At 43.1% G+C, this 12504-nt stretch overlaps 1 protein-coding gene across 7 annotated transcripts in view; it reads right to left on the bottom strand.

The window, feature by feature from the left end:
• Positions 1-2139: 2139 nt before the first annotated feature.
• Positions 2140-12504, bottom strand: part of srgap1a (SLIT-ROBO Rho GTPase activating protein 1a) — a 119883-nt gene continuing 109518 nt past the window's right edge. For 4 of the 7 annotated variants that reach the window (XM_084059712.1, XM_084059716.1, XM_084059714.1 and 1 more), the window contains 2 exons: positions 7999-8413; positions 2140-5650 (listed from right to left, as the gene is read on the bottom strand). In XM_084059712.1, the coding sequence (XP_083915838.1) occupies positions 5234-5650; positions 7999-8413 (832 nt within the window). In that variant the 3' untranslated portion in view covers positions 2140-5233. Of the gene's footprint in view, positions 5651-7919; positions 8414-12504 lie in introns of all 7 variants that reach the window. The other 3 variants (XM_084059713.1, XM_084059715.1, XM_084059718.1) reach the window with 2 other exon arrangements.

Raw genomic sequence — 12504 nt, 5'->3', positions numbered from 1 at the left:
TCCTGGCATCGATCTTGGAGAGAGAGTCCAAGCTAGACACCAAGCTGGCGTCTCTCTCTGAGAAAGAACACTTGTTGGACAACATCAAGACATCGATCTCGGACCTGAAACGTGTTGTGGACGACATCTCGGCCAGTGGCCGCACAATGGAGATCGTCGCTGACCTGAAACGTGTTGTGGACGTCATCTCAGCCAGTGGCCGCACAATGGAGATCATCGCTGAGAGAGTTACTGCTCTGCGGGGCGATATGAACATGATTAGAACCAGGCTGGATGAGCCAGGATGGGAGTAGATAAATTGTCTGCTCGGGATGATTATGGATTATGGATTATTGGATCGATTTAGACCCCCCCCCCCCCCCGGTTCTTCCTCCGGTGGCTACAATGTGGAGAAGACCCCCCCCCCCCCCCCCATGGCCACCTGTTGTTATGACTCTGGGTCGGAACCCAATCAAGGACGTCTCCCACAGCCTCACAACTCGCTGTGTTATCGCTCTGACACCAGCGCATGAGATAACTAGACTGGGTGAAAACACCAAGGACAAACTTCAGGACCGATAGGCAAGTTATGGGAATCTGATCGGAATCTGTATTGGGAAGGAAATATGGTACCGGTAGGCTACATCTCTACTGGGAACCCAGTACTCAGAAGATATATTTTCAATTTATTTCTTAAATAGCAAATCTACAAGTTCACAACACAACACCTGAGCTTTTAGATATGCTATTTGTAATGAGGTTTCTTTACGACATACCTCTGGTTCCGATTATAATGGAAACGTGAAAATTATAGAATAAATGAAAAAAAAAACATCACAGAGCTTCATGGGTTCTGGAAAGTTTGAGGTTCTGGATGGTTGTGAGTTGCTATTGCATAGCCAAATATTGAGTGTGTAATTAAAGCTAGTGAACGTGATATTGTTCGGTTAAAACGTTTTTTTTTTGTTTGTTGTAAAAATGGTAAAACTCTATATTCTGATAGTAATCATGTTAGATGTGTTCAGTATCAGGGGTCTCTCCAGCTCTTTAATAAACAGAACATACATTTTCAGGTGGCTTTTCAGTTTCATCCAATGTGGAGTGTACCCATTTCTCTCTCCTTTTTTTCTTTTCACATTTTATATTGTTCAATTTCCAATATCGTCCGCTCTTTTGTTTTGTTTCATCACTTTCAACAATTTCTTTATCCTGCACTCTGGATGAGTTCTCTCTCCTGATTGGATGAAATTAGTGACTGAGATGCTCCTGGCATGGAAAGGTTAGCCCTGATACAGAAGCACCTTACAACTAAAAAGCGATGCAACGCGTTGTGAGCTTGTAGATCGGCCATTTTCAATGAGAGAGGGAACTCAGTCAACTGTGGCTGAGAAATAGAACGGAAATGTTAGCAAGGGGATAATAGGCTCTATTCACACAGCAGCCATATTATGAAGACATTCACACAGGTGTTACCAATGATACCAATGAAGGCTCTGTTCCATTTAGTCTAGCACAGTGGTTTCCACGACCCCCATAACTCTGTGTACAAATGGACCCCCATTTGTACACTCTCAGAGTTACACACCTGCAAGGGGCCATTTGGGAGCCCATGAGGGTCCCTGGACCCTAACTGTAGACTCACTGGTGTTTCCAGTGGGCCAACATGCACAATATTAGCACCCTGACTCTGTTTGACCAGAATGGAACAGAGCCTTCATTAGTATCATTGGTAACACCTGTGAATGTCTTCATAATATGGCTGCTGTGAATAGAGCTTATTTGGGTGCATGGGCACTACAAATATTTTCAACTGAGAAGATAATATTAAATGAGTTACAATACCAACCTGTGGGAGGCAGCAATGTGCCGTAAGGCATCCAGTCTGCCGGAAATAACAACAAGAAGAAGAGGAATTGCCCCCATGTCACGTGCGATATGGTCATTGGTGGTGGGTAGTAGTCGGACTCTGTAAGGTCAACGAGAGATGGAACAAGCTTTTAGTAAATCTGTTAACTATCCACCGGGGAGACAATAGGTGACGGGGTTAAGAAATCACCTAGTATTAGAATCCCAGGGTTGCTGTTTGTTTTCCTTGCTGTTAATATACAGTCTTACCACTTTGTCGTTAATGGATCACCAGGAGAAACGACTACTTCAGACTCAAACTATTTCCTTTATTAGAAAGAAATTCTTTGAGGAACAAGCCCTCAAAAAACTCTGTTATGATGTTACATGCCAAATATACAGTTCTATACATAAAAATGCAATGTCACAATGGGTAAGCTGTTTATTCATTATTTCATTCATATAACCTTTTTCCTAAAACGGCATCATTATTCATTAATCTTCCTCCTGCACTGCAACTGCTCAAAACATAGGGTTTAAAATGAGAATGCAACGGCACATAATATATCTTATAAGTTCCTTTAAAGCGTTTTTCTTTTCTTCTTTCAAAGGCACTTTCACAAGTACATACTACAGATGTACTACATACAGCGTGCTGACAGGGGCACGGCTGCTACCGTTTGTCATGGTATATAGTGACATCTAGTGACAACAGTACGCATTGCAACTGGTTTACAACTGGCTTCATACTCATAGCTTGGATGCCTGTATCTTTGGACGTCTATTCTACAACCTTTGTTCTACCATATCAGTAAATTCTAAGAAAACACATACAAAAAAGTAAGCTCATTATGAAAAACAAAACAAAATAAAGTTAGTAATTCAGAAATCAAATCATATTCATTGTTTTTATAATTATACATACAAAGACATATTTCTCAAGTTAAAAGACATTGTAAACCTTCTGTTAGGAGAGAGCTGCATAATTGTTGCAGTCAAAACAAGCCTTTTGTAAAAGTTATTATCCTGCAGCCAATATGCAAACTCTTCCAAGACATGCACTCCGTTTTGCCATTTTTTGTTTTTACACTACAGTGTTGTTAGCCTGAAAGCTTGGAGCACAAGTTAGACTTAAAGTTGAAATTCACTTTAAAACACTTCTGGGGTCATTTTCACATTTACTCAGACTTTTGCATGAAAAGTGTTTTAAAGTTAAATTCACCTTTAAGTGCAACAGTCAAACACACACTGAGACATGTTGTACACACTATCATGGGGCCATTTCCCTCTAGACGGTAGAAGCAGGAGTTACGTGACTTAACGGCCAAGAAGTGTTTTCTGTAAAGCTGAGAACTGTCACTCATTCATCACCCAGGAGCTTTTTTTTATCATCCACAAATAGACACATCCGAAGCCTTTCAATACTAGCACTATTTCCCCCAACATAAAAAAATAGATTAATCCGACTCCAGCAAGTGACTACTTTCCCATGTAAGTTGAATTATGGACTTAAAGATCACCGGTTCTCAACGTGGGGTCCGGGTACTCCCAGGAGTCCTTGAGGGGTGTTCCAGAGCGTCCCCCAGTTAAATGAGTGATAAGTTAGGAACCAAATGGAGCCTTACGGGTCAATTTGGTTCCATTTGGGCACTCTCAGCGTGAAATTAGTCCTCAAGGACCCCTGGGGGTTCCCGGGACCCCGATGATGATAACCAGTGTTACAGATCAACTGACATTTATAAAGATTACCATGTAGGATTAACATATAACAAGGCTTTTACATTAACAGTCATTAGGTGCATGGCTACTGGCAGTACAACCCCACACACAGAGCGCTGCCTAGATAAACATCTGTCAAATCACGGCTGCATACGACCAGGAAAGGTTATCATCTAATATGTACACAATCATATCTTTGGACAAATAACGCCAAGCAAGGCTTAAAACACCTAAGGGCATGTGTACAGTACTGTGTACTGGTATGTACCCCATACCTTAACCACATGAACCCTAGCGTCACTACTACTATGGGCATGTCATACTAGGCAAACATTCTGAAAAAATAGCAGATCCACAAGCTCACAGTGCATTGCGACACGATGCGTTGTGAGCTTGTGGATTGGCTATTTTCGCTATTTGAAGTACAATGAAGTATATAGGGTTTAAGTGGTTAATGTCGTATGTACTGTGTACAGGTAGGAGATGACTTGTTATAATAGCTTTTTTAGAACTACTTTCACACCTTCACTCTCTGCGGTTCATAACCTGTAAAAGGTTATGAACAAAGTTATAGGAAATTCAACAAAGTATCAAAATGTTCACAGAATGCTCATGACGGAGTGTTTTGCTATTTTTACATAGTGGTTTTATCCAATAGTCTCACCTCATTCCAGAGAGCAATGAAAGAGTAGGCGTTAAAATAAACTCACGTGAAACCAGAGCAGATGTAAGTCTTTGAACGTTTTTTGAAATGCAAACGCGTCTTGGTCATGGTAAGGTCTTGAGTTCACAGAAGCATGTACAACAGACCAATGACAACGCATAATGAGAATCAATACTGTTTGTTTGTCAACAGCGTACCCCTAGTTATATTCATTTAAGGGGTCTTCTTCAGCCCCTGTTTCAGTCTAGCTACAATCTATGCTCTAGTCTAAACCGTTTCCACCAGCATAGTGAGCACCTTTGTAATGGCAATCTAAACATTCTAACTATTTACAATGTAAAGTCTGCAAGGCCAAACCTTCCATGGCCTCACTATATTTACTTTAGGTGACAACATAAAAAACAGTTCAGCTCCATTTCTGCAAGTACTTTGATTACTGAATACTACATTTCCCATGAAGCTCCTCTTCGGGTTGCGTGGTTACTGAAGACTACATTTCCCATGAAGCTCCTCTTCGGGTTGTGTGGTAAACACTGCGGCTACTTACGCCGCATTTTCCATAGTCCTCTGACGACTGTAAACTACCAGTGTAAAGGTTCTAAAAGCTAGAAGGAAGCCTTTGTGATTTGTTGTTTACATTTACATAAAAAAAACTAAACCATAATATTGATGGCATGTCAACAGATTTTAGTTTTAACCATACATAGTGACAGCTATTTCGACTCGTAATATTTGTCCATCTGTAATCATACATGTACTGTACGTCCAAGTATGTCCAGAGGCCCAAATCCTGTCCGAATGCCCTTTGACGATCTTGACATTTCCCAAGAAACTACAAGAACGTTTCCGTCGCTTGGCTTCCCCTCTCTAAAGTGAGTCTTGTCTGCCCAGACCACATATGTTGCACTTTAGAGATTATTAATATTATACCACTTTATAGACACTGCTAACATGAAGCTACAGTACAATCCCCTGGTACCCTTTCTCTCTGTCAGAGTTCAGTATGAACACTTTGTCCCAGAGTGTTTACATGGTGCACGACTTATCCAGGGGGTCCTGGGGGGACGGCGAGCGAGGCTGCGGGGCGTGGCTCGCTTTGGGCAGGACCATGGGCTTGGGCCTCAGGGCCGGCGGCTTGAGCTGCACCCCCATGCGGGGGGCCACCGCCGGCTTGAAGGTGCTCATGGCTTCGCTGGAGGTGCTGGTGCTGCGGCGGACGGGCGGCTCGGTGTTGGCGGCGGACCTCAGCATGACGTTGTGGACGGGGCTGAGGGACTCGCTGGAGCTGGCCGGGGTGGGACCCCCGCAGCCCCCCCCACCGCCGCTGGAGGTCTGCCGCTGCTCCAAGGTGTCCAGCACCACGTCCGGGGCGTGCTTGGCCGAACTCTGCCGCTCCAGCTCGCGCAGCTCGTTCAGAGCCGTGTTCATCGTTTCCTCTATGTCCTGCAGAGGAGAGGAGAGGTGTGGTGTGGTGAGTAGGAGAGGAGAGAAGAGAAGGGGAGAGGAGAGACAAGATGAGAAAGGAGGAGAGAAGAGAAGACAAGAAGAGAAGAGAGAAATGAGGAGTGTAGAGGAGTGGAGTGGTGAGTAGGAGAGGAGAGGAGAGGACGAGAAAACAAGAGACGAGACAAGAAAAGAAGAGGGAAATGAGGAGACGAGAAGAGATTATGTGAATGTAAAATAACAAGATTTAAATTGATGGATGGATGGATGGATGGATGGAGGGTGGAGGATGGGTTGTAAAAGAGAAAAAGTCAGGGAACGACGCAGAAAGAGAAGCAGAGAATGAAGGGAAGAGCATTCAAACTAGAGTCCCATCAATGCCAGATTTGCGGGTCCGATGCCGATCCCGATATTGGAGAATCCTAGACCTACATTACCAACGATTACCTATGTTTTGACCAATATTTTGTAAAAAAGTGCAAAATCTTGAAATCAATATGAAAAACTTAAAACTTGATAGTTTTCATTTAAAAACATTTAACTTATGAGCAAACACATGAATACAAATAACCTTTTTTGATCAATCGGCTGTATTTGAATGTTTTCTTTTCTTTCTTTTTTGGAAGATCTTTGAAAATGTTGAAAGTGGTACAAAAATTGGGACACATCTGCTGCATAATTACTGATACCGATGTCATAAAACAAAATATCAAATAACGACTAGAGACCGATAAATTGCTCGGGCTCTAGTTAAAAGAGATGTTAACAGAGGAGCACAATGACAGAACTCCAAGAAACATGCAGGGAACATGCATAGAGATGAGTGGAGAGGGTTCTGTCTTGTACTGAAGACCCTCTTCTGGCATGTTAATGACTTGAAACATGAAAGGTGGTGTAAGTGGTATTTTCTGTGGGTTAAATAGCTCTATATTCTGATAGTAATCATTGAGGTGAGGAGAGGCGGTGAGACTCTTACTTACTGACCAAACACTCAGTGATTGCTATCACAATACAGAGTTTTAACAGAAAAACGTTAGTTTTAACCAAACAAAAAAAACATCACTTAGCGTTAAAGGACGACTTCACCACTTTTCAACATATCTTCATATAATAGGTCCTCACTAATGCTCATGATAAAATGATGCAATTTTTTCTACTTGGTCTGCGTCTCATAGGACGGCTGTGGACAGTCCAGAAACCCGTCTACCAGTGACATCATCGTTAGGCAGGATTTTTTTTCCCCAAAAAGATTACAATTTTTTTATTCAGATTTTTATTAAGGCGAGCCTGCAGTTTCTATTAGCTTGGATTCCCCATCGATGATGTCACTGGTAGACGGGTTTCTGAACTGTCTACAGCCCTCCTCTGAGACACAGACTGATTAGATTTTTTTTTTACCATTTTATCATGAGCATTAATGAGGACCTATTATATGAAGATATGTTGAAAAGTGGTGAAGTCGTCCTTTAACAAGATGCAGAGATGACAACCTGTCATTCATCTGAGTATCTTCCTAGCAGACATAAACACAGACAGACAGACAGTTAAATGTCCTTTCTACTATCTATCTACCCCGCTGTCTGTCTGTGAAGCTATTTTCAGTTTTCTTTTTTCAAATCTGGAGCGTTAATTTAACTCTGACCTTTACAGGTCAGGCCTCTAGTTTGAGGGAGGTGACACACATCTACGGAGCCACCAACAACCTAACCACAAGAATACCGCTTTTTGAAGCATTTTACGCGTTGTAATCTTGAAAATCTTGAAAAAGAAAAAAGAAAATAACACTTACATATCGTCGCTGTCGGGTGGAAACCTTGAATGTCCAAAACCATTCATCTTTTTGTTTTACTTTTTATGGTGAAAATAACCGATCTACAAGCTCACGATGGGCTATTTCCACTACTTTTGTATGATGAAGCAGGACATTCCTTGACGAAAAAACATAAGTTGAAATATGGAGATTCGAGGTCTCTGCCTGACTGCAACGATATACAGTATATATTTTAAAAACGGTTCAGCGACCCAAAATTGGTCGCTCTCCACTAATGAATTTGTCAGACTTTGGTCAGTTTTGTCTCACAATACCCTTGAAGTACTGAGTACTAGTGAAGTACTGTGTACTAGGGAAGTACTGTGTACTAGTGAAGTACTGTGTACTAGCAAGGTACTGCGTACTGGTACTTTCCAACTAGAGGCCCTGGTGGTTAAATGAACGCTCTTGATGGTTCAGGGTGTAGCAGCCAGACGGTAGCAGAAGACAGGGACTGACTATGTGGTTTTTACAGGGCGGGGCAGGGCTGGGATGGTGGGCGGAGCTGCGGCCGTGGCGCCGCCCGTCCCTCGCTGACCTGTGCGATGGTCTCCGGGTCCAGGGGCTTCCCGCCGCCGCCGGTGCGGTGATGGTGGAGGAGGTGGTGGTGGTGGTGGGCGTCAGAGAAGCCGGCGTACTGGCCCGAGGAGGTGGAGCGGCGGATCGGGGGGCTCTCCATCTTCTTCAGGGACTCGTGGCGGCTGATGTTGGTCAGGCTGCCGTGGCCGGGGGGGCGCGGCCGCCGCCGCTGCTGCTCGGGGCTGTCCATGGCGGTCAGGTGGTTGTTGCGCGTGCGCAGCATGTCACGCGGGCTGAAGTGGCCCCCCAGGACCGGGGAGCCCATCTCGGGCGTGTGGCCCCCGTGCTGGGAGGAGGGGTGCACCATGCAGTGGACGTCGGTGGGGCGGGCCGGGGGCCGTCGGGACGGAGGCTCTGACCGCTTCCTGTGCCTGCTGGGAGGGGGGGCAGAGACAGGGACATCAGATTGATTCATCACACGTTTTAAACCACTCAAGCCCACTTAGTTGACTGCGGTGCCCCATGGCTCTACACTAGGTCCTCTAGTATTTTCCTCTACAACAAATGTCTTTGGTGAAAATAGCTGATCGGCTATTTTGGCCAAATATTTGCCCCAGAATAGGGATGCTATGCAGAGAGCCGTGTTTGGAGGTACAGCCTGTAAAGGACTGGCCCAATAAGCGGCTGGAAACAGCACAGAGTCAGGATGTAGATTGCAAACCAAAGGTGCTTTTATTCAGCCAAAGTGCACATACAGGATAAGAGCATCAGCAGCAAAAGGTGGCATGGTGGTCGGCAGCTCCACCATGTCCTAATACTAAAACTAAAGCTGAGTGTGTTTGTTTCTGGCCTCCTTTTATACTCAGCTGAGCCAATCAAGTGTCAGTCAATCAATTGTGGGTTCAACCATGTTGCAGGTTACCTCAAACATGCAACAGATCTAAACCACACATTCCATTAAACATCTGCATCAATTCAATACCCCTGGTAAATACATATAACTTAAGCACCCTAATGCAACACAAACTTTATCACATTATTAGCAGCTTCCAATATACAACCCAAAACCCCCCTCTCTCTTCTACTGTGGTCCAGTCCAAACCCATATATGGTGCTCGGGCACCCTGGGGACTCTTTTGCCCGAACACCCTGGAACAGACAGACATAAGCAGTATTAAAATCACAATCCAACATGCCATATATATTGCCACATATTATATTGCACTAAAACATATTGCACATTCCTCTTATGGTATTGCACTGACTATATTGCACTTGCCCATCCTGATCCAATATTCTTGTGTGCAAATATACTGTGCAAAAGAGTAAAGTGCAAAATGCTGTGCAAATATAAATAAATCAATGAATACTGTTACAATATATAATGTGCAAAATAAGTGGTGTGCAAATTAGTGCCAATTATAAGTAACGGAGGACCTCTTCGTTACACAGCCATTTTATAATTCTTCAATAATTTGTTACATTAGCATTAAATTAATCTTGGAGTGTACTATTCTCATTACAACTAGAACCCTACTGATATATTGGTATCAATATATGACCTTAAGATCATTAATGTTGAATATTAACAAAAAATAAATATGCCTTATGCCTTCTTATATACTAAATCTGTATTGGTGGGGTGGTCCTTGTTCTAGTGGTCCTCCAGATCTCTAAAAAAGGTTGAGAAGCACTGCACTAAAGGCTGCAGTATGTGAGTGTCTGCGATGGATCACAGCAGACAGACAGTGTCTGGTTAGAGAAGTCTACACGAGGCAAGATTTGGTCTCGCTGCAGAGAGCAACTTGGAAAAGATAAACAACTGCAGCTGCAGCTAATAACCCACAGGGGGAGCAGTCTGCATTCACAAGACCTGCTTTAGGAAAGAAAAACAACCAGGCAGGCTCCCTTGCACATCAAACTATGAGCCTTCAGCCTCTCCATGTTCATGTATTACGTTCTTCTCTCTCCAAACAAGAGAAACACTCACATATTGCATCAACTCACATCCGCTCCACTTGCAACGACAAGCAGCTGCTTTAATGACATTAGAATAAAATGCATGCAGTTTCAACAAGATAATCATGCTGGCTGGCATCCCTTGGGGGAGCTTTTATGTTGTTTACCAAACTTGTCATTATTGCCATGACACCGACAGGCGCCCACCTGACAAGGGATTGTCTGACAAGTGCATTGTTGATTAAGAACACTGGGGGAGAGAGAGAGGGAGACGATGGCTACATAAACGTTGTGATATGATGAATGATTCAGCAGTTCTGAGGCGTGTCTGAATAGAACAGTAGACACGGTGAGGAGGAGAGGAAGAGATGATCCCAAATGGGAGAGATGGCCTGTGAATGTACAGTGAGGCAGGGATTATAGTGTGTCGTACGGGACTCCCGTTTCACCCGGTGACTGCCCTTTACGTCCTGCGTCAAACACAATGCTGTGTGCGTGAATCACGTTCTCGTCGGCTCGCGTCAGCTCGTCTTATCAAGCTACACTAAGCTATCTACTGCAAAAATAGGTTTCATATCATTTCAAAATACATAATAAGTTATTCCAACCCTATCAGTTTGCTACTTGAACGGTCTGCCCCTGGCCAGAATGGCGTACGCACTGGAAATGCATTTACTTGTGTATTTTAATGTTAATAAATACAGTTTCTGACTATGTGTTGTTGCGTTACAAAATATCCTTGGGTGCCAAGACCCTGCAGCATTCCTTTTTGAGCATTCCTTCTGTATAGACAAATGCTGTAATGACAACGGAGCTACAAGAGGTCTCACCAAAGAGATTACTAGGATGAATTTTACACAGTATGACTTTAACTTTTTTAACAAAAACATTTTTGTTTTGACCAAAAAACAGGACTTACACCACCTTTAACATACTCTACCATACAGGTTGGTTGAAATAACATGTATTGGGTAAAATAAGTTCCAGATTGCAGCTTTAAGCTTAAAGAGGCCTAGGTGCGGTGATGGAGGCAGATTTTGGACAGATTGAAAATGTCCATCTGCCTAGTGGAAGACATGCACAGAAAAATACCTACGTATTGCTCCTCACGGTGCGATTCATTAACATTTCAACTGCACAGTTAGAGGGGAAGCGAGCGAGCGAGTGAGTGAATGAGCAAGCGAGCGTGCTTCCCCGATAAAAAGCGGATCTCATCGTGCATTTTGGCGAGAGCCTGTACCAGACATTTCAAGGTCGCTCAGCCCACCGCAAGGAATGAGAATGCAGCAATGAATTTGAAAAAAAGAAAATCCTGGCACCCCACCAGCAGACTACAGGTTCACTGCCAAAAAAGATATGTGTGACTGCATCCTCTCTGTGTGTTTTCTTTTATGTGAATGAATGTGTGTGTGCGTGTGTGTTTATCTGTGTGGTTTCAACTGCTTTGTCAATGACTAAAGCACCACTGTAAAATCTACTTTCAATAAAATTTAGAGCATGATTCTGCCACTGATTTGTAAAAGGAACCCAGACTGTCTATGTATGTTCTAGAACAATGGGAAGGAGGTACTTTTCTGTTTGCTAGGCTGAAAGAGGTGTGTTGAATATGACAAAAGACAAAGGGAGGAGCACACACCAAAGTTATGGAAGTGCGGTGAAGAGATCAAGTTTAAAATATGAAGCGGTCACACACTCGTAGCCTCGATGTTATCCAAATGTATACGTTTTACGACGACATTAGTCTTCATAGTTTTCATACACTGAAGAAAACTTTGTTGAAACATTAGTTTCTGTTTAATAAATGTACACTGCATAGAGGCTACGAATGTGCGACCGTGTCATATTTTAAACCTGAATATGACAGACGAACCAGGAAGTGCATCACAATTGCGTGTGATTCGAGTCATCGCTGATATGCTGATCGCACTGCGTGAGCGTCAGTTATTCTTTGCAAATGAAGAGTATCTCAGCACTGTATCTCTAGTCAGATATGGCGAGTGTTTGTTCATGTTAATGAGCAGTGATACTGTACATCTGTGCAATAATGTGTTGACAGTACGAGTCAGATATCTGCTGCTATACGTAAGTGATGTCTCTCACCTGCACAAGAGACTGATTCTGGATCTGCTGCTATTCATATCTGCTGCAATGTTTCTGTACTTGCACTAGAAGCAGTTCTGCCTCATTGTATTCCTACACGTACTTTAACCATGCATCTTATGTACAGTATATTTGACATTGTATATCTGTCTTCTTGTTATCCGATTTGGTTTCCCTTGTTCCTTTCTCTATATGCCTTAAAAAAAAGAGAAATGCCACCCACACCTTGCACACACCCTTGTGTGATGTGACCATTAAGTTGAAGTTCAAATAGTTGTCAAGAACAGACAGGCAGCTCGGCAGTTAAGTGTGTAATTTGATCGATCATCTTTTCGTTAGCTAAAGCTTTTAACCACTTACGCCCTATTTTACACTTTGGCTATTTGGAAATAGCCCATGTACACACTCACAATTCAAGTTTTTACAATTATTTTTTAATAAAAAAATAAAAAAAAGCTTGAGATCC

This window comes from Gymnoscopelus microlampas, assembly GCF_963454915.1.
Source record: "Gymnoscopelus microlampas genome assembly, chromosome: 6".
Taxonomy (NCBI): domain Eukaryota; kingdom Metazoa; phylum Chordata; class Actinopteri; order Myctophiformes; family Myctophidae; genus Gymnoscopelus; species Gymnoscopelus microlampas.
Note: the sequence above shows the minus strand (reverse complement) of the source record. Positions and strands in the feature narration are given on the sequence as shown.